Source organism: Semicossyphus pulcher, unplaced genomic scaffold, assembly GCF_022749685.1.
Source record: "Semicossyphus pulcher isolate SPU_LCO1_2020_fin unplaced genomic scaffold, fSemPul1.0.p SCAF_1, whole genome shotgun sequence".
Lineage (NCBI taxonomy): Eukaryota > Metazoa > Chordata > Actinopteri > Labriformes > Labridae > Semicossyphus > Semicossyphus pulcher.
In genome coordinates, this window is record NW_027211603.1 from 23040929 (window position 1) to 23061203 (window position 20275).

A 20275-nucleotide genomic window follows, 5' to 3' on the forward strand; every position below is an offset into this window, starting at 1 on the left:
AATAGCCAGGAAAGTCGTTCAGTAGAAAGATGTTCAAGTAAAAGTGAGAAAAAAAACACAAATATTGAAGTCGTGAGATTTGCGCTCAGCAGCCCATTGCTGTTTTTCTTATTAGTTTGATTACATTAGCAAATCAAATTCATTTGTCTATCAGCCTTTGAGACACAGCCTGCAATCTGAGTACACTGACTAATCTGCATCAAATAATGTCTGTCACACACACACACACACACCAAACACACATCAGAGGGAAGCCGCATACATCAGCATGCACATAAGCGCGCATACACAAACACATACATCATAAAAAATGCCCAGGAACACACAAATATTCACTCCTAAACACCCTCTTTGAAAATAAAACACTAACACACATTGCATGTGCACAGATGCACACACACACACACACACACAGACGTGCACAGTTTTATAATATGTGACATCAGACGAGCAGTAACAAATAAATCAGCGCACCATCTGAGCCCATCATCATCTAAGTCATCACTAGCAAACAGTCAGCTTTTACCACTTTCAATTTGCTTTTGTCTTTGTGAGTGTGTGAGCGTGTGTGTGTGTGTGTGTGTGTGTGTGTGTGTGTGTGTGTGTGCCTGGGACAGAGAGAGAGAGAGAGAGACAGAGAGAGAGAGAGATGATGTGATGTGATATGATATGATATGCTGGCGGGGCATAAAGATAGATGATCATAATTACGCACAGGCCAAACTCCATTTCAAATCATCATCATCCTATTCTATCTGTTGGAGCACACATGTACACACACACACACACACACACACACACATACACACAGACCAGAAGCAATATATAGAGTTCACACACACAGGGATTCACAGACATCCACGCCCACATATCACACACCTATGCATGCAGCAAATCTGGTGGAAGGAGGGACAGGCTTGTCATGGCATCACATTATTTCTGTCGGTTCATGCAAAGTTCACAGACAGGCATGAAATAGTTATTCTCTCTCTATTTCTACTTATCTATCCACCTTTCCTCTGCCTGTATCTTCCCCTTTCTCCCCTTTTATCAGTATCTTTTCTCTTATTCGCTAGGCTCACTGTTTCTCCTCCTACAATTGCTCCTTTATTCCTTCCTTCCTCTCCCTGCCATTACTCCTCACATTCTTCCCAATCCTTCCCCTCTTTATTCCCATCTCTTCCTCATATGCTTCTCACTTGTCCTTCCTGCTTCTCCTGCTCTTCTGTGCCCTCTTCCACCTTCCCCCTTTCTTCTACCTTCCTCTGTCTCTCTCTCTCTCTTTTTCTCCCTCTCCCATCCTCCATCTATCGTTCTTAAATAACAGTCTCGAGGATTCATCCTTTCCATCAGGGAATAAGCAGGTGGGAAAATAGGATTGGAGCGTGCCTGTCACCAGATGGGGACGACTTATGGTCTGTGCACACAGCACACACATAGAGGCAAATTATATATATACATTATATGGGTATAAAAACACAAAGGCAGGTACAGCTCAGAAGGAAAAACCTGCTCACAGGCAACCGTTTTGGACTGCTTCTTTAACTGAGTGTGGCCCAACAGTGTTGGAAGGAATTATAAACAGTTCAGCTTAGCAAATATGGGAGAGGACGTGATGGCACATGATGTCAGTGCAAAGATGCACACGTTTGTGGACACATCTGCCCAAGCTCAAAATGTTCTTGTGCTCATTCAGAGGCTTTGCAACTGTGATTCTTTACTTCGCAGATACAAAATGAAGACAATATAACAGGCAGAACTGGGATTCTTTTGTGATTTGAGCTACAGAATGTGAAATTTGTCAATAACAAATCTAGCTTACCACAGGTAACATCTATACAAGCCGTGTCCAAATTGATCGCGTCACAGCGGTGCATCAAAGGCTGTCCCAATTCGAAGGCTCCTTTAGATGCGGCGAACAAATGCGTCCTCCTTTTCCCGGGCCACGAAGGATCCACTGGGTGCATCCTTCATGGCCCAGCGTATCCCGAAAATTGCGCACCAATTCAAACGAGATGGTAAACTCTTAAACAGTCGAGGAATACACTTTAAATGTAAACGTTTTTGGGTTAAACTCAGTCGAATAGCTAGTGTCAGACACATTTTTAAAAAAATGAAAGGACCCATGAAACAAATTCTCTTTAAAATAATAGGTTAAGTTATGTGGCGTAAGTTATGCTAGCTATTTAGCCCGCTAGCTACCTGTTGCTAGGCGACAAGAGCGGCGTTTGGTGACGCAAAGGTAAAGGCGGGAACAGCTGGTGACGCAAACAGGAAATCCTCCGTAGACCAGACCGTCTCATTTCAGTTCAGCTTTAGCGGTCTACACAGGCTATGAATGACAAATCCTCCGTAGAGCGCGTCCTTCAAAGGATGCCCCCTGAAGTGGGACACAGTTACAGAGTGTACACTGGAAATATGGGATATATAAACAGACTGCAATAATGTTATTTAAAAGGCGTAGGCGAGGTAAACATTTGCTTGAATTTGTTCAGTCTGAACGCACTTTAAGAGTGACGTTCCTCCAACACAGACACTCAAAAGCAATGCAGATTGACCTAAACTATAAACACTGATCATCAAGATGAGAGGCAATTTTTACACAGCAGACGTTATGAAATACTGTGTTACTTCTATGTCCTCACATTTGGCACGCCACACTCTTTTTGCTGAGTATTTTTCAGTCATACTTCTTGTTTCTCTTTGGCTGTGAGAGTGCTTGAGCTCATTTGATATAATGTACATTGAATTGTGTGCTTGCGTTTGTACACAGCACTTAATCCTTATACAGGTGTGTCACTTCCCACCTGCTACGGGGTGAAGGACCATGTCTGTGGTCTCAGTGGTTCACTGTTCATTCACATGCACACACACACACACACACACAGCGGTAACAATGTGTGTATTTTTGTGTCTATTTAATCTTGATGGGATGTTTCATCTGCAGGCTGCTATCACAGCTGGCTGCCTTATTGTCTGGGTCAGACTGATGGGTATGTGCGTGGGTGTGTGTGTTATACTGTGTGTGTGCTGGCCTGTATTCATTCTCAGTTTGTGTTCTATTAAACTACAAACATGTATTTTTACCTGCAACTGTTAGTTTGCCTTTACACAGCAGACACATTTGTCTCTTATACATCTAAAAAACAACATACCGATATGAACAATATATGCATATTTAAATGTGTGTATTGTGCACGTGTGTGTGTGCTGTCCATCAAGCCACACACACAGCCGTACCAAACCATTGGCTTGGTTGCTGATGATGACATATGAGTTCCTGGCCTTGGTAATGGCTGTTAAATCTCATAATTACACGCTTCTTTATTGCAATGCATAATGACCCCGCAGCACTATTGGACAATTAATTAAGATTTTCAGCCCAGGCTTTTTCAGGCCCAGATGAGGAGGTGGAATGAGGTCTAATGTTCTTGTCTTGGAGCGAGGACATTAAGGCATGATGCTGTAGCAGAGAAGGCTGTCTCTCCGTGGGCATTCGTTTTCATCTCTGTCTGTCTCTCAGCCATGTCTCTCTCTGTTCTGTCTCTCCTCATCGCTCCATTGTTGAGCCCTTCCTCTCAATACTTGTCCTGGATTATGATATTGGAGACTATATCTCTAATCTGTGAATGGTAAATTAATCCCTGTGGAGTTTCTACAGTCCTCTCTCTATGGAAGGCTACGGGGGATTAGGAAGATAGAATCAACACAGCCGCATAATCTCATACACAGACACCGGGCCTGGACAGGGACCATTGGGGTTTGTTTTAAAGCCTCAATCAGCAAGTTTATTTTCTTACTTGTCCTATGTTTACTTTGGTGCTCCCCTTTATTGAAAGATATTGTTTTGCGACAGGCCAGAATACGTGTGACTACAGGGAAGCCCGTTTCCTGATGCTTGGACTATGGATTTTGCCTCTTCAGTAGAATATGTTATGGCAGGATATTGTTCTGAAAAGTTAATCCACCAAGAGATCAATACACTGTCACTACCTAGTTAATTGAACAAGCTGGGAAAATGAATGATCTAGATAGATAGATAGATAGATAGATAGATAGATAGATAGATAGATAGAAAGATATTTAACATTTTTATCTCATTGTTTTCTGTCTTCAAAACTGTCTGTCAGCAGTGTTCGTGAGGGTGCGTGAGCGAGAAACAGACAGACGAGCTTCACAGTTTTTGCGTACACATGCTTAATTCTCCTGACAGATATGTGCACACATGCTCTCTCTTAAACACACACACACTCAGAGTGGTCATTCTGCCTGCGTCAGCATTGTATGGAAGGATGGAGGGACAGGATGCACAGTTGGAGGAAGAAAGGAAGCAGATATTGTGGAATAATTAGTTGTTTTACTGAACGGACTTCGTGGTGCAGAGCTGCCCGTTGTCACTTGGGCAGCACCCTTGACTCTATATAGAGTCAAACAGACACTTCGGAGCATGCTCACACACATACACACACACAGGCTCACCCACACACTCCTTGACACGGCCCCGGTGGAGCTAGAAGTGGGTAATTAAAATGTAAATATTGATATTTTATTATTTGAAATGCCTTCACTGCAATGATCTTAATGTCACTCCATCTGTCGTCTCCGCGGAGGCTTTGGGTTGCCCTCAACGACCGTCTGCCCCCACCCAGGCAACCCTGCCACGGCAACCCTCCACAGCCATCTCCATGTTGCCGCGTCTCCATTTTGGTCTAATTAAGTGTTAAATATTAGCACCCGCAACCACAGAGGCCGCACACACACCACACATGTACACATCTCTCTTCCCCCCTGACTCCCTCTTTCACGCACACACATTGACACACACGCAGAGCACTCATCTCGACTACAGCAATGGGAAGATTTTAAGTGTTAATCTTGCGGTGCTGCTGATGGTGTCTAATGTATGCAATTAACAGTCAGCCAGGGCTGAGGGTTTGGTAATTAGCTGGCTGTTCACACTGATTAGAGGCTACTGCAACCCTGTGACTGCTCCACTCTCCCCCAGGCCGCACACAGAACAAGGGGGGATGTGGGGGGGGAGGAGAGGGGGAGGGTTGAAGGGGAAAGACATAGAAAAAAGATATTTTAACCAACAATATGAGAGGGGAGGAAGGTGAAGGTGATGATGCATGTTGGTGTGTGCATTATGTGTATTAGAAAACGGATGAATTGTGTAAAAAATGTATACATGCTAATGTCCATTCTCCTTTTATATTAGTGCGAGGGACAACCAGGTGGTCTTAGCATCTTATCCAGCCTTCAACAAGATGGATAAGACCAACAAGAACAGATACACTTATCTTACAGCAGATGAATGTAAAAATATATTGCACATAAAGCATTTAGCACAATGAAGATCAAACATTCAAATTATGTAAAAGTAAGGAACACATTTTTCAAGTAGTGTGACTTGACCTTCTTGAGGATCACCTGACCTTAATACACAAAAAACAATCAGACCAAAGAGCTAACCAGAAAGAGGTGACATCATCAATAGCGAGCATGTGGCTGCGTCATACTAACCACAGGATATTGAGGCCACATTGGCTTCAGTATCCACGGTGTTCAGAGGCTAACTGGTCACTCCTCTCCCTCATGCTCCCAGTTCAGTTGATTTGAAATACCACAACCATTACCACTGTTTCAGGGGGCTTCTTCATTCATTATACATCCTCTAAAGTTTGATGTATGTGAAAGTATAATAGAAACTTACAACCGCAAATGTGCATGCAGAAAAATGCAACCATGCATACAGACACATTTTCCAATAATGAGCAGGACTGGGGCAAAAAGGAGGATGAAAATGAACTCTTGCCTATTGAGTTTGTTCTCACTCTGACTTTTGCTACACTGAAATAATTTGTGATAGAAATTAATATCTCATTGTCAATAAGAGAAGACATAATTTTGATTTGCTCTTTCATAAAGTCTCATCTCCACTTGATACATGATCTTTTTGTAATCATCTACGTGACTTTTGACGTGTAAGGGGAAGTGTGAGTGTGTGTCCTGTGTGAGTGTGTCTTTAAGCCCCTCTAAATTAGCTGGTTCTCTGGGTAGATTTGTTTCCATTTCGTTGCGCATCTCTGTGTAATTGGGTCAGCTGGTGGATGTGTGTGCTTGTGTGTGCTTGTGTGTGACAGCAATTGCCAGCGTGCTTGTCGTGTGCTTATATCTTGTGTGTGTAGTTTCAGCCTCGCCAAAGCCATCACAGGGGGTCCGTGTTCATTTGGGCCGGCGTCTGGCCGTATGGTACAAAACAGTTTGAGGTGTACACACACACACACACACACACACACACACACACACAAACAAACACACTCAAAAAGCATCACAAGGGAGCACTTGCATTGCACAGCGTGCAACAATGTGCACACTAACACAAATTTAAACGCGTACACGTACAGTGTTGGAGAGAGCACTGGAGCCACCTAACACAGTGTGCATACAGAACAAACACACACACACACACACACATGCAGGGCAGCGATGTGCTGGTAACTGTTGGAAACTTCACGTGTCCTAATGCAATCTCTCTCTCAGTGGGCCAGTAGACTTAAATCTGTCCCCTGCAGACCACAATACGTGTACATGCTGCACATAGACAATCCATCATTCTCCTCACACTTACAATGAGCAGCTAGAGGATCACAAAACAGTTTACCTTGCTGTACTCCAAACCTCTTTTAAAATGCCTTCTGACAAATAGTATTTGGTACACGACACTGAACCACAGTGTGCGTCTTTAATAATGTTGAGTTAGGCCAGAAGACTCCTCTTTCAGTGCGTCTACTTACTCTAACTGTGAGAATAGTGTGAATTCAGTTTTACTGTATTGTGTTACATTTCTTTGACAATGCGTGAAGCTTATTCTTATCGCTTCAAGACCGATAACTTTTGATAAGTGTGTGAATGTTTGCTGTTAAATTGTTGAGACAGACTGAGAAGTTTCCTGATAAATGTGTCCAGGGGCCACGAGCATGTAGGACAGAGCTCAGGGTCCCTGATAACAGAGTGAGCGGGTGCTTAAAGAGAGCACTGCAAGTGTGCAGATGGACAACCATATGTGTATTGTAATACCGGTACATGTAGTCGGATAGTCAGAAAACACAGACAATAAAAGAAAGTAAGTGATGACTTCCTTTAATGTACTTGCCATCCTTTTCAAAATAAAAGTTCTTCTCCTTTGTTCTAAAATAAAGGTCCCTGTTTTTCACTGCAGCGACAGAATGTAAAGACTAGTCATGTGTTAATAACAGAGACCAGATCAGCATTGCAACCAGTTTTCACACCTGTCACATTAATCCACACAGACACACACACACACACATAGGACAGCCCTCTCTGGTGCATCAGTTATTGCACAGTACCATAGGCACCCCATACAAACAAACAGACCCACATGCTCATAGAAATAACCTCACAAGCACCACAAACTACACATACAAGCGCGCAGATACTCATAAGCATCACAATCTCCTCTCACTGGTTCCCATTTGCCCTGTAACCACAAGAAAACAAATATAGGCCTCCTGGATATGTGTGTTCGTGTGTGTCTGTATGGCAACTGGGGCGTGAGAGAGGGCTATCCTGTTTGTGTGCGTGTGTGTGTGTGTGTGTGTGTGTCTGTGCCAGACTGTTGTGCGGTCTCGGGTGTAAACGTGCAGTCAGGACTCATTTGGCAGACAAACAGGCCGCAGGGTGGCTGGGGAATCGACGTGTGTTTGTGTGTGTGTGTTTGTCTTTATGTGTGTGTCTGATAGAGCAAAGGAAAGAGAAAAAAGAAAGAGCACGAGAGCAAGCAGGAGAGGTTAAGTCTGCATGACTGCACTGCAGCCTCTTTCTGTCAGACCAATGTATGGCACACACACACACACACACACACACCTACGCACACATACTCTCTCCCTGCACCGCCATAGATGTAGTGTGCCAATATTTTGCCAGAAAAGCCCAAATTAAAGTACACAAACACACACACATATCCAACGAAGTCCATGTCTAGTTTGGATCATTAACTTGACCTCATGCACTCTTTTCGCCTCTCACTCTATCCTGTTTTATGGCCCGTCCAGTCGAGGCAGATGGCTGTTCACCAATGAGCCTGGTTCTGCTCAAGTTTGCTGCCTGTGAAAAGGAAGTTTTTATCGCCACTGTTGCTGTTACTGCTCATTGTGGATTCATGTTGGGTCTCTCTCTCTATGGTCTGGACCTGCTGTATTTGTAAAGTGTCCTGAGATAACTTTTGTTATGATTAGGCGCTATATAAATATAAATTGATTGATCGATGCACCCCTTATATCTTAACAATTATTACTTACACACTGGTTGTTAATAAAGATAGAGCCTGACCAAAATCTGTTGACTGATATTGTTGTATTACAGATTTTCCGGTACCAGTGTAAATGGTCTCCTGTCTACGTCGATATGAAAACTGTTTTTGCAGAACATTTTCCGTTTTCGCTCAGGCTGAGCCTAAGTCTTTTTCTGCACGTTATTGTCCATGTTAATAAACAGCGCCTCCCTCTATGGTTCGCTCCAGGTTCACTCCCACGTGTCAGGATAAGAACGTTAAGCAGTTCAGCCGCTGGTTTTGTGACATCACTATAGAGACGATATGGAAAAACACATACGATAGACATTTTCATATTGTTTTAACAACCCTAATGGTCTTTTATAGTCATATCAGTGCAAAATCAGAGTACAAACCACATAGAAAGGGGCTATTTTCTCTCCAGCTCAAAAAGTCACTATATTAGCTGCCATATTGGTAATCCACAAACTTTTCCTTGCGTATATCGATATTGGGTGTCGGTCGGAAAGATTAAAATTAGCTTTATTTACTAATAAATAGTTTACTTTGTTCACAAAGAGATTGTATTCGAGTTCAGTAAAAACATATTAGGCTTGGACATTTCATGTAGAAAGTGAAGAGAAGATTGTTAGCACTTTAAGAAACAAATGCTTCAAATGTAAAGCGCACTACACTTGTTGTTGAGTGTTGAGTTAACACTGAGGAACTGAGGATGGTTAACATTGAGAAAAGCTGAGCTGAATGATGTTCCTACCAAAGACCTAAACATTTATCCAACAATGCTGTCATGGGAACACATGGCTTTACCTGCAGCTCGTGTCATGTAGCGATTTTCTCTTTTCTACCTTTATGTAGATATATTTAAGCAAAGCTTTGAACTTAGCTCAGCCCAGCATCACCCCTGCAAACAGCACACAGGCTGTACGACATCCACACATGCACAAGCACACTCACACTCCCTCATATAGTATGAGATGCCTTATCAACAATGGGCAGAAAGGAAATGTAATTAGAGCCAAATAAGGAACCTTCTTTTGTCAAGTGAAATCACAGGTATGAAAGAAAGGTCTCCACCCCTCCCTCCAACACCACCGCCACCACCTCTCCTCCTTTTTACTTTCTTCTCTCCTCCGTCTTACTCTTTCCCGTGCTCTCTCTCTCTCTCTCCATCAATACCTCTCTCTCTCCATCATCAGCACTAAATTCCCATTGATGTTTCTTTTCTTCTGCTGTATCGATCGCTTCATGAGAAGGAGGGGAGGAAGGGAAGAAGGGAGAGATGGCGTTATCTGTTAATTAATTTGTCCTGAAGCTGGCCGCCTATTAATCAGACAGATAAGAGGCATTGGATGGCTGAACAGCGCAGACAGGCTGGTGGGGATGGGAGGGGGTCGGGGAGGCACACATACACACAAACACACGCAGATAGAGGCGCACATGCACAGACTCACAGGGGCGTATGTATGGGAATGTATGCAGAATACACGCTGATGGAACATCAAGACGGCACACTCACTATACAGTTATGTATATTATGCTCAAATATGCAATATAAGCAGACATATATTCACAAAAGTACACTAAATGTTTTCACCAAAACACTACACACACACACACACACACACACATCCAGATAAAAATCATTGATGTACCTCAATAAGAAAAGCTGCACTTTCAGGTCAATAAATTAATCACAGGGGTTTTAATTATTGGTGTTTCCTTTGTGTGTGTTTGCGCACATATGTGTGCGTGTTACATGTAATCAGGAGGGAGATGTTTATTGGTTGAAAGTATGTGTAATCATTATTTTTTTTACTTACATTTCTTTTACCGTGTGCACGCTTGCGTTTCTGTGACTCTGTGTGAATGTGCGTGCGTGCCCACCTTTTGTGCCTTGCGCGCCCCTGTTGGCCCCGGATCAAATTCCACCAGAGGGATGTGCCCAAATTGATTGAACCCTCCGCTCTGTTCCCAATGCCCTAGCACTGCAAACACACGCACACACAGGGACGAGCTAAAACGCACAACCGGTGACACCATTAAATGATATTAACCCCCCTCATGTCGTCTTCTCTTCACTTGACCCCAGGCTTTGAACACATTCAATAAGTGTGTGTGTTAAATTTAGCCGTGCCCACGCTTATTTCCCCAGCCCACCATGAGTGGTGAAGTCTAAGGACCCCCTAAAGACATCTGCGTGTGTGAATGTGTGTGTGTGTGTGTGTGTGTGTGTGTGTATGAAGACCCCCTTAAGAAATTCACCTCTAATCCCTTCTGATGATTTCATTAAGTAGAAGAAGACACTGCCAGTTGGCAACGATACTGCTCCCTTCACTGTGCCATGTGTGTGTGTGTGTGTGTATCAATCATATACATTTGGATTCATTCCAGTGTGTTCCTATGCATATGCGAAACTATGTGTGTGTGTGTGCGTAGCAGTGTCATCCTCTCTATATACTGCATGTGTGTGTGTTGGAGATATTAACAGTCGTAGATAGGATGAATTAGGGCACATTACGAACAACAATAGCCTGCAACCTGGACATAATGAGACGCCTGCCATTACCCATCAACACACTGTGAGATAAGATCCCCTAATGCATATGCACACACACAAACACGCCAACACGCGCGCTGTCGCACACCTTACCATCTCAAGAGGAGGCCCACTGCAGCAGATGTTGTTGAAGAAATATCTTCCTTCTCATCTGCCTACTTCTGCTGGCAGCATGCTCCTCTCTCTCACACACACAAAAACACACACACAAACAAACACGCACACACACTGGAGGGCTGCTGTGAGGTCTGACAGGTGTGCTCGCATGGACCACTGTCTTTGCCTTTTCCTATGAAGGCTTGCACACACACACACACAAACAAACACACACATAGGCAGACAGGCAGGTGTGAATGGACAGGTGTGTGAGGAAAGGACAGCTGTGAGGAAAGGTGTGAGCGGGCAGGTGTTCCATTAAAGAGATAGACGCACAGAAAGAGAGAGAGACAGGGAGGGAGAGACAACAAGGAAGAAGAAATCTAATAAAATGTATATAGTGCAGAAAGTTTTACAAAGTGACAGAATAAAAGAGACACACAGAGAACGTGTAAGGAGCATCAAATACATGAAACAGGCAGAGACCCGAGCAGACAGAGCCTGTGCACAGAGATGTATCAAGATGTATAGAAAGACAGGGACAGCCAGAATCAGGCACACATACACGGTCAGTCGTGCACAGACAGTGACAGATAAAAAAAGGCATGGATTGCGATCGGGGAGACAGACGGATATAGACGTAGGCAAATAGAAGGACATGGATTGACACCAGAGAAAGCAGGAGTTTTGAGGCCATAGCAGCAATTAGTGTGTGTGTGTTTGAGCGGTGCAGCAGCGATGGCCAGCATTGATCCGTGGAGGTTGTGTCAGGGGGAGATAAGGCCTGCCTTTCCCCCAGAGAACAGCCCTGGGCACAGGGGAGAGAGAGGGAGAGGAGGAGGAGGTGGAGGAGGAGGACTCTGGTCAGCTGGATGGATGGATTGAGGGTGGGCAGGGGTGGAGGAGAGCTGATCTTGAACCTCTCTGTAGCTTCAAAATGAGCTTCATGATCTCATTGTCATTGTTCCTTTGTTTCTTTACACAGACAGTATGACTTTTCAGTACAGGTGAGAGAAAGAGCTTAACTCTGTGCTGATCGTCTCTCTTTGTTTTCTTCTGTGTCAATCCTCCCCAGGTTTCTCCACGCTGTCTTTGGCAGACCAGATGAGTCTACTGCAGAGTGCGTGGATGGAGATCTTGATCCTACGCGTTGTCTATCGCTCACTGTCCTTTGAAGACAAGGTAGGTGACAAGGTTGGCTTGCTTGTTTCTCACTCTATTCAAATATATAGTTACGATATATAGATACGCATGCTTATTTTCAACCTGTAACCTCTCTGTGTTTGTCTGTAGTTGGTGTATGCTGAGGACTACATAATGGACGAGGACCAGTCAAAGCTGGCTGGACTTCTGGACCTGAACAACGCCATCCTCCAGCTGGTCAAGAAATACAAGACCATGAAACTAGAGAAGGAGGAATTTGTCACTCTCAAGGCCATCGCTTTGGCTAACTCAGGTTTGAAACTCTTCACCCGCTGCTTTTTGTCTGCAATCTGTGTGAGTTTGTGAGCACATGACTGGTGCAGAAAGGGTTAAACGGAGGAATCTCCAGTCCCACAGGGCTCATTTAAACTGAACCATCAAAGGAGTGATTTCAATACTGCATGCAAACACGCACACAGACACACACAACTGTAACTTTTAAATACCGGGGCATTTTTTCAAACCTTCCCCCTAAAGCGACTCACTTTCTCATCTTTCTCTTAAAGTAACACACGCCTACAATCATTTATTGCACACACAAACTAGGACACCTTTAAAACACACGCTCATCTTCAACATAAAACCCACCTCCACCTCCCAAACAAAGTGGCGATCCCTTTTACAATTAGCATAGTCGTCTCTTCAGATGCCTGTTAAATAAGGTGAAATCATTAGAACCCAAAGTCTGTCGATAAAGCCCCCTCTCTGATGTGTCCAGCTGCATCGACAGCTGACTGACACACGCGCGCACACTCTCCCTCACACACACACACACGCCTTCTTCCTCCCATGACCCGTCTTTTGAACTTTGTCTTGGAAGCCGGCCAGCTCTTCAGTACTCTTTAATTACAAGGGGGGAGCTGTCAATACAATGTGTTTAAATGGGAGAATGCAATGGGAGGGCTTTGAATAGGGAGGGAGGGGCCTTTTGTTCTGATGCCGGCACACGCACAAACGCCAGGAACATTCACAAACACAACACTCGTGCTTTTTCTAAAACAAGATAATTTAATCTCTCTGACATCAACACAAAAACACACTCAGTTTTATATTTGTTCTTAAAAGTGAGCCACTGAAAAGGGCTCCTCCTGTCATGCACATGCTGAAAATATTGACATATTGTTCTCCTGTGGTCTATGTGTGACAATCAATCACTTTGTTCTGCCCACTTGTGTGTGCGCGTTGGTCTCTTAATATTGCTGAGTTGAAAAAAGCTTGCTGGATCTGTCGGCTGGACAAAAGTGTTGACGATCAAGAGGATGGTTATGAATAATTATTTAGCAAACATGTGGTACATAGTCCACTGGTCTGAGTGGTCCAAAAGGGTTTAGACAGAGATAGAGACAGGTATGAAAGTCATGAGCAAACATACAGGTAATGTCCACAGATGTGTATTAATTCTCTTAAAAGAACTTGAATTAATAATAAATAATCAAAATGTTTGCCAGTTAATTTTCAGCAGATCAATTACTCGATAAATCAGCTGATTGACCTGGAAAGACAGATGACTTATATATGTTTTATTCCGACTCTTTCCGAGGCTTCAATCCCTTTGTCCACTTTGGCACACCCACCTCAAAACCGATCCATATAAATCCAGAGTAATTCTCCATCAAAGGCTTACCTCACACAGGAAACCCACATATGTAACAGTTATTCTTTAAGCTGATTGAAATGGAAACAGCTGACGCCTAAATAAGAACTTTTGCATCATTGCCCGGACTCTGTAACTGCTCTTCAAGACAACAGAATGCTAGCATTAGCATTTTGAAGGGCACTGACACTAATTAATTCACAGGATGCTAATCGTCTGCATTAATGAAGCCCAGCCTTAAGAAATGTTAGCGAACGTGCCCCACATGTAAAGACAGCTAAACTAGCCATGGGAAACAGGAGGCACGTGTGAATATGTGTGTGTGTGCATCCGTTTATTGTGAGTTCCATGTTAACATGTGCGTTTTAACAGCCTCATGTGCTCGTGCTCATTAACGTCTGCTGTTTTACTTGTGAGTGTAGAGCGGGTCAGAGCACAGGCAGCGGCCATGTCTACCAGCTTAAATACTAAACACAAAATATTAATCAGGAACAATGTGAAACTCATTAAACTAAATTTAAAGTTACGGCTGCACTTCTGTTAACCACTTATTGGAAATCCAAGAATAACGAAGACAAAGGAGTACAATTAGATCATTTAGCATACATTTCTTTTGTCCTTTGGGACAGTATCTGATGTACAAAGTTTATATTGTGTCATTGTTTAAGAAAGCTGAATATTTGGTCTGTAAAATACTGATATTCAAGAAATGAAATTAGTAAAAGTAAGATAAGCCGGCAAATAAACATCAGCAAAACAGAGGTTTATTTATCATGTAGTTTATAGTGTATGTTGCACCTGTATGATATTCATTAACCTTAATTATTATCCCTGCCTCATACGTCTTTCCAAAATAACATCCGCCAGCAAAATTAAAACAGCCTGTCTTATCTAAACTGGTAAAGAGTGGAACATTTGAGCACCAATAGCAGCTGAGTTTTCTATTGATCCCCAAAGAATCCAGCCCAGTGACTGGTCTGGTCCTGCATACTGATACATGCATTACACTCTATAGATCCGACACGGGGTATTTGATTCTGTTTGTGTGTGTGTGTAAGTGTGCACATCTGTGTTCACACACATATGTTGGATTTATTTTATCTGCACAGGATGATGTCTCATTTATCATGTTTTTGAATGTTCTTGCTCAACAGATGTTTTATTTCTGCATGTTTTTTCATTCAACTTTTGTGCATGAGTGTGGGTGAAGAATTTAATGGGTTACAGTATCACTATAGCCCTTTTTACTCTGCGGTTGCGCCTCAACACCGGGACGAAGCTCTGCCGTCACGCAGCCTTTGTCATTTTACATTGGACCACGCAACACCGACGTGAAGCCGCTCCAGTGTGTGTTTTTAGAGTTCCGTTGAGGAAGCAAAATGTGCGCAAGGTGTAAACACCCGGCCGGCTCCACTGTTTACACAGACGCCGATTCGCCTCTGTTACTACCTCCGATGCCGGCTCAGAGGCTGAACGACTTCGCCTCACCGTTACGCCTCAGTGCGTTTTACATAAAGAGGACACGTTACAGAGGCGTAATAATCCCGCCTTGAACTGGCAGTGTTATGTTACAGGCCAACACCGCTATAGCAGACAAAAAATAGCCCTTTATGAGATGCAAATAGAATGGTTTAATTGAATCCACCAATGACATTCATCAGTCACACGCTACAGAAACCCCTCCTTTGTTTGACATGTTGCTCCATCAAATACACAGCTCGCCTTAAACAGAAGTTAAAGATCGTAAAATGTAGTGTTTTTTATGTTTCGTCAAAGGTCTCATCCGCAGCACAGATTAAGTTTGCGTGTGTGCGAGTGTCGGGCTGTGTGTGTGTTGGGGTGTGGTGGCCTATCAATACTTGCCTTGTGATTATTATTTAACATGCATGTAGTCATTGATCGGAGACATTGATCGGAGGTTGGGAGCTAAAGGCCAGCTCACATTAAGACTTTGCCTCCCTAAGGGGCAATATGGAGCATTATCATTGAGGGACATTCTCAGCCTTCACTGCCACATGTGCTGAAACACACCTTATACATGCCAGCTCAAAGAGAGATTATACATGTGTGCAGCCACATACTTATGCACGCACACACTCGCACAGACTCTCAGGTGTTCGCGCATCTCTCCATCATTCCACGAGTCTATTTCTTTTCTCTCCGCCCACTCGTCTCTTTGTCGGTCCATTCATCACACCCACAGATCCGCACTTTAAAGACTCAGAGGGGAGCGGCGGCTGAATTTAAAGCCACATTCCTGCGTCACACTGCATGTAGCAGTTGAAGGTTTTAAAACGACATTACAAAACAATGTTTGAAGGTATATAAGCATTTTGAAGTCAAGAGTACTTATTTTAGAATGATCCTCTTCGGTTTTAGTGGTCTGCATTTCAGCCAGTCAAAGACTTCACACGATGCCTGATGATATTTTACAATGCAAGCAAACAGAATCATAACTTTCATGTCTAGATTAAGCCAAACAAACAGCATTGGATGTGGACCCAACACCAGCACCTGATCAAATACCTTTAATCCCATTTTAATCTTAGTACTGTATTTCTCCGCCTTCCTCCTCCAGACTCCATGCACATTGAAGATGTGGATGCAGTGCAGAAGCTCCAGGACGTGCTCCACGAGGCCCTGCAGGACTACGAGGCTTCCCAGCACCAGGAGGATCCCCGCCGGGCGGGCAAGCTGCTCATGACCCTCCCTCTGCTCCGCCAGACCTCCACCAAGGCCGTGCAGCACTTCTACAGCATCAAGCAGGACGGCAAAGTCCCAATGCACAAACTCTTCCTGGAGCTGCTGGAAGCCAAGGTCTGAGGACGCGAGAATAGATGGAAGGACAGCTAGACGCCGGTCTGAACACCTGAGCTTCAACTCAAACTCTCACTTTGAATGACCTCTTGCTCTTTTACACGCACACACTCTTACACACACGCACACACACACAGAAGTAAGTCCCTAAATTACGTCTGCTGACAAATCACCCTATGATTAAACCAGTAACCTAAACCTCTTACCTGAACCCCTGAACCTCCACAGTCTGTGACCAGAGGGTGCTCACTTGAACTTTGTGTCGGGAGGAAGTTGATGGACTGACAGGACCCCCCCCCAACCCCGAGGAAAGATGGTATTTCCTTTTAAAACTCTTAACCATCACTTGACTGTTTCCAGAGCGGCTCAGAACATTGAAGATGGCAAAACACTTATGCATTTAATAACGATTAAGAGGCCAATAATGACAAACGCTTCAATGAGGACACATTTAAAGAAACGCTTAATTTTAGTCCTGAGAGACTGTAAGACTGCACTCGTGTCTACTTTCCTCCCCGTCTCCCCCAACAGAGTTTTTTAAGTGTTCAAGAAGAAGACGAGTGGGGAAAGAAGAACACTAAAGAAGTATTAATGACGTTTGTTGTAAAAAAAATTTCATGTAGATGGATGGACGGAAAGAAAAGAAGAGGAGATTCGCCCTGCCAAAGAATGGAGCTCATCCATTCAGAGGATTGCCAGCAAACTTTACTGTCACAACCCAAAACTGTTTTCTGCTCTGATCTCAAGTGGCTTTCAATGCTGGGCCTGAAGAGTGCTGCTGGTTTTCTGTTCAACCAGTTTAATTGTTTCTGGTAGTGATGAAAACCAGCAGGGCTCGATGACCAGGATTGGAAACGCTTTCTGGTTCTTCCTTAATTCAGTTCCTGGTTTCCCATCAGTCCCCTACTTTCACTACAACTTGTACTATTAGTTGTAATTGTCAGAAAACAAGAGACTCTGGCCTCCCCAACCTGTCAGTATTACCTTAGTGTTAGTGTTTGCACACTTGACGGGGCTGAAAATGCTTTTAAATAATCTAACCACTTGAGGTCTGATCGATTGACAGAGTTAGGTGCATATTTATAACAAGATAAGATTTGATCTATACCTTCAACAATAGATTCCTGCTTGTCCAGCTGGTAGATTTGAGGTCAGTCCACGCTCCCCTCTTGTGTTTGGACGTCTGTTTGAAGCATTTTCAGCCCCTTGGTGTCCCAGGTTTGTCGCTTTCCACACACAAGTCAGTAGAGATTTCAGTCTGTCGATGTGCCATGAAGAATAGTCCAGCCCATGCTCATTACCCAAACTCCAAAAAAACTGCAAAGCATCACCTCAGAACTCCCCTCCTTACTCCGCTGAATTCACACCTTCCAGCTCATCTCTCGAAGGCAGTACTGAGATGTTTCTGTGATTATTCCAGGGAGTGATGAGGGCGCTTGAGTCATTCAACGCAATACAAACCAGAAGGAAAGGTGTGCTGAAAAAAACTGACTGAAGAACAACTATTGTTGCTTTGAAACTCCTTATTTTTCTCCTTTATTTCTATCTTGAAAATAACCTTAGCGACGACGATACCAGTATTAGGGTTGTAAATAACTGTCATCCTGTATATGACATATAACACGGCTTTGTTTTTGTTATTAATATTGTCTTCTTAAAACTGAATCAATCAATATGTCTTTCCTTTTTTCTATCAGCTTGACCACTTTCAGCAATTATCATATATATATATAAATATAACAAGTAATAATGTATTAACAAATCAGCGTTTATCTTAGAAAACACTGAGCAATAGTGGTTTTAAAAGGAGGGGGTTTGTGCATATGGACTAAGTCTGCAATATTAACATAACGTGCCAGTTTCAAATTTCAGAGAGAGGAGGGTTTTGTAGCTTTCCCTCTGTGTAACTTGCCATAAGCTATTAGATAACAGTCAATATTTCCTTTATTAGAGATAGTTACACAGGAAACATGTGGACCAGAAATGTGAGGATGAGACGTTAATGCCGCTGTCACATAAAAGCTTTGTGAGGAATGGTTAGTATGAGGATTAGAGAAGTAACACTAGCAGCTACAAGCTGAAAGATAAAGTATCACATGGTTCTGATGTTTGCACCTTTCTTGTGACCAGGCTCTTTATGCTTCCACTTTGAATCTGATCAAACAAGACAGTTCTTTGTTTCAAGTCTACTTTTAGTAATACACAGTTTTGTCCTTACGGTGAACGTTTCCGTGTGGCCAATGAGGGGACCATCAGAATAACAGTACTAAATCTGGTACTTTACGCTAAAACAGAACATCGTCTGCATAAAAAGAAACATGACACTGAGACTTTCATGTTAGCTCGCTATTCCACTTCCTGTTTATCAACATTATATTTAAATATTTTAAAGGAAATGTTGTCATGGTAAAATCCAACCAAATATCTAACTTAATAAAATAAATATTAAGTTTCTAAAGTAAATGTACGGGGGAGCTTTACTCTTACATTTGTTTCCTTGCTTTTTTTTTTTTCTAGAAGTTTGTGTTGTACTAAAAATCTTCAACATATCCTGTATTTTAAGTAGACATAATAATCTAAATTCATAAAATTATTTAAAGAGGGGCTATTGTGCTTAAATACATTTTATTTTATATATATATAATGTTACAATGTTGGATGTCCAGACTAAACGTGGGTGAAGTTTCAAATCTGTAGGTAAAAGTATGTTGGAGTAATCCCCAGGCTCCTCAGCTCAGGCTGCAGGAAACGCCAGGTTTCACACAGTTTTTTCTACACTTTGTGATGTCATAAAAAACTGTCTAAAACCCGGCTGCCTCAGCCGCCTTCAAAGAGCTGGCCAATCAGAAGAAAGTGGGCTTGTAGGGGGCGGGGTTTCTTAAAGGGACAGAGCTGACTGAGTCGTTTCAGGCTGTATGAGGGCCTGCACAGAGCACCAGTGTGAGTTTTTTTAACTGTAAATTATGCTAAGCTACTCCACAGGTATCACAGACTGAAATAATAAGCTTGAAATTAGCATAATACCCCCCCTTTAAATAGTAACCACACAGACTTTAAGTGGCATTTTTAAGGCCTCAATAGTTTCCCGTTGAGTCAAACTGAAGTGGAATCTGAGCTCACAGGAAGCTCTCTGACATCGTACAGTAAAAACAACATTGTATACAGTGTGATTGACTGGTCGCAGCTTTAACAGGTAAAGACAGTCGAGGGGATTTTTTTTAATATCATTGTTTGTCGTTTCTAAAGCCGAATAAGAATGCCAAAATGTGTCATCTAGATGACGGTGTAATCTAATGTAAACTGGCAACGTGTCACAGCTGAGGGGTGCTCCAGTTTAAGTGTAGTTGATCTCTAACATCACGCGCTCTGTATCAAACATCAGTATTATTAGTAAGGGGTATTTTTTCAGCCTTCTTAAACATTGTATATTGTAAATTATACAGATTATAATTCTAACATAAGACATTTTATTGGAAAGAAAAAAAACAAAAAAAATGTAGTTCAGCCTCGATGTGTGTTTCATGTTTGCTGTTTCTTTTGTTTTATCTGTTTTTGTTTTGAAGTCCTCTTTCTGTTTGATCCTTTCCTCCTCTGTTGGGTCCTCTGAGGCGTTGCTGTGTACTTTTTCTTGTGGTGATTCCCGTTCTTGTGCCGTGTGCTTCTTCTTTAGACGACACAGTAGAGTAGAGGCCAT

General features: G+C 42.9%; 1 protein-coding gene across 2 annotated transcripts in view; it reads left to right on the plus strand.

The window, feature by feature from the left end:
* Positions 1–16587, plus strand: part of esrrga (estrogen-related receptor gamma a) — a 55806-nt gene extending 39219 nt beyond the window's left edge. For both annotated transcript variants that reach the window (XM_069657142.1, XM_069657132.1), the window contains exons 6-8: positions 12043–12149; positions 12261–12423; positions 16343–16587. In XM_069657142.1, coding sequence (XP_069513243.1) covers positions 12043–12149; positions 12261–12423; positions 16343–16587 — 515 coding nt within the window. The remainder of the gene's footprint in view (positions 1–12042; positions 12150–12260; positions 12424–16342) is intronic.
* The last annotated feature ends 3688 nt before the right edge of the window (positions 16588–20275 follow it).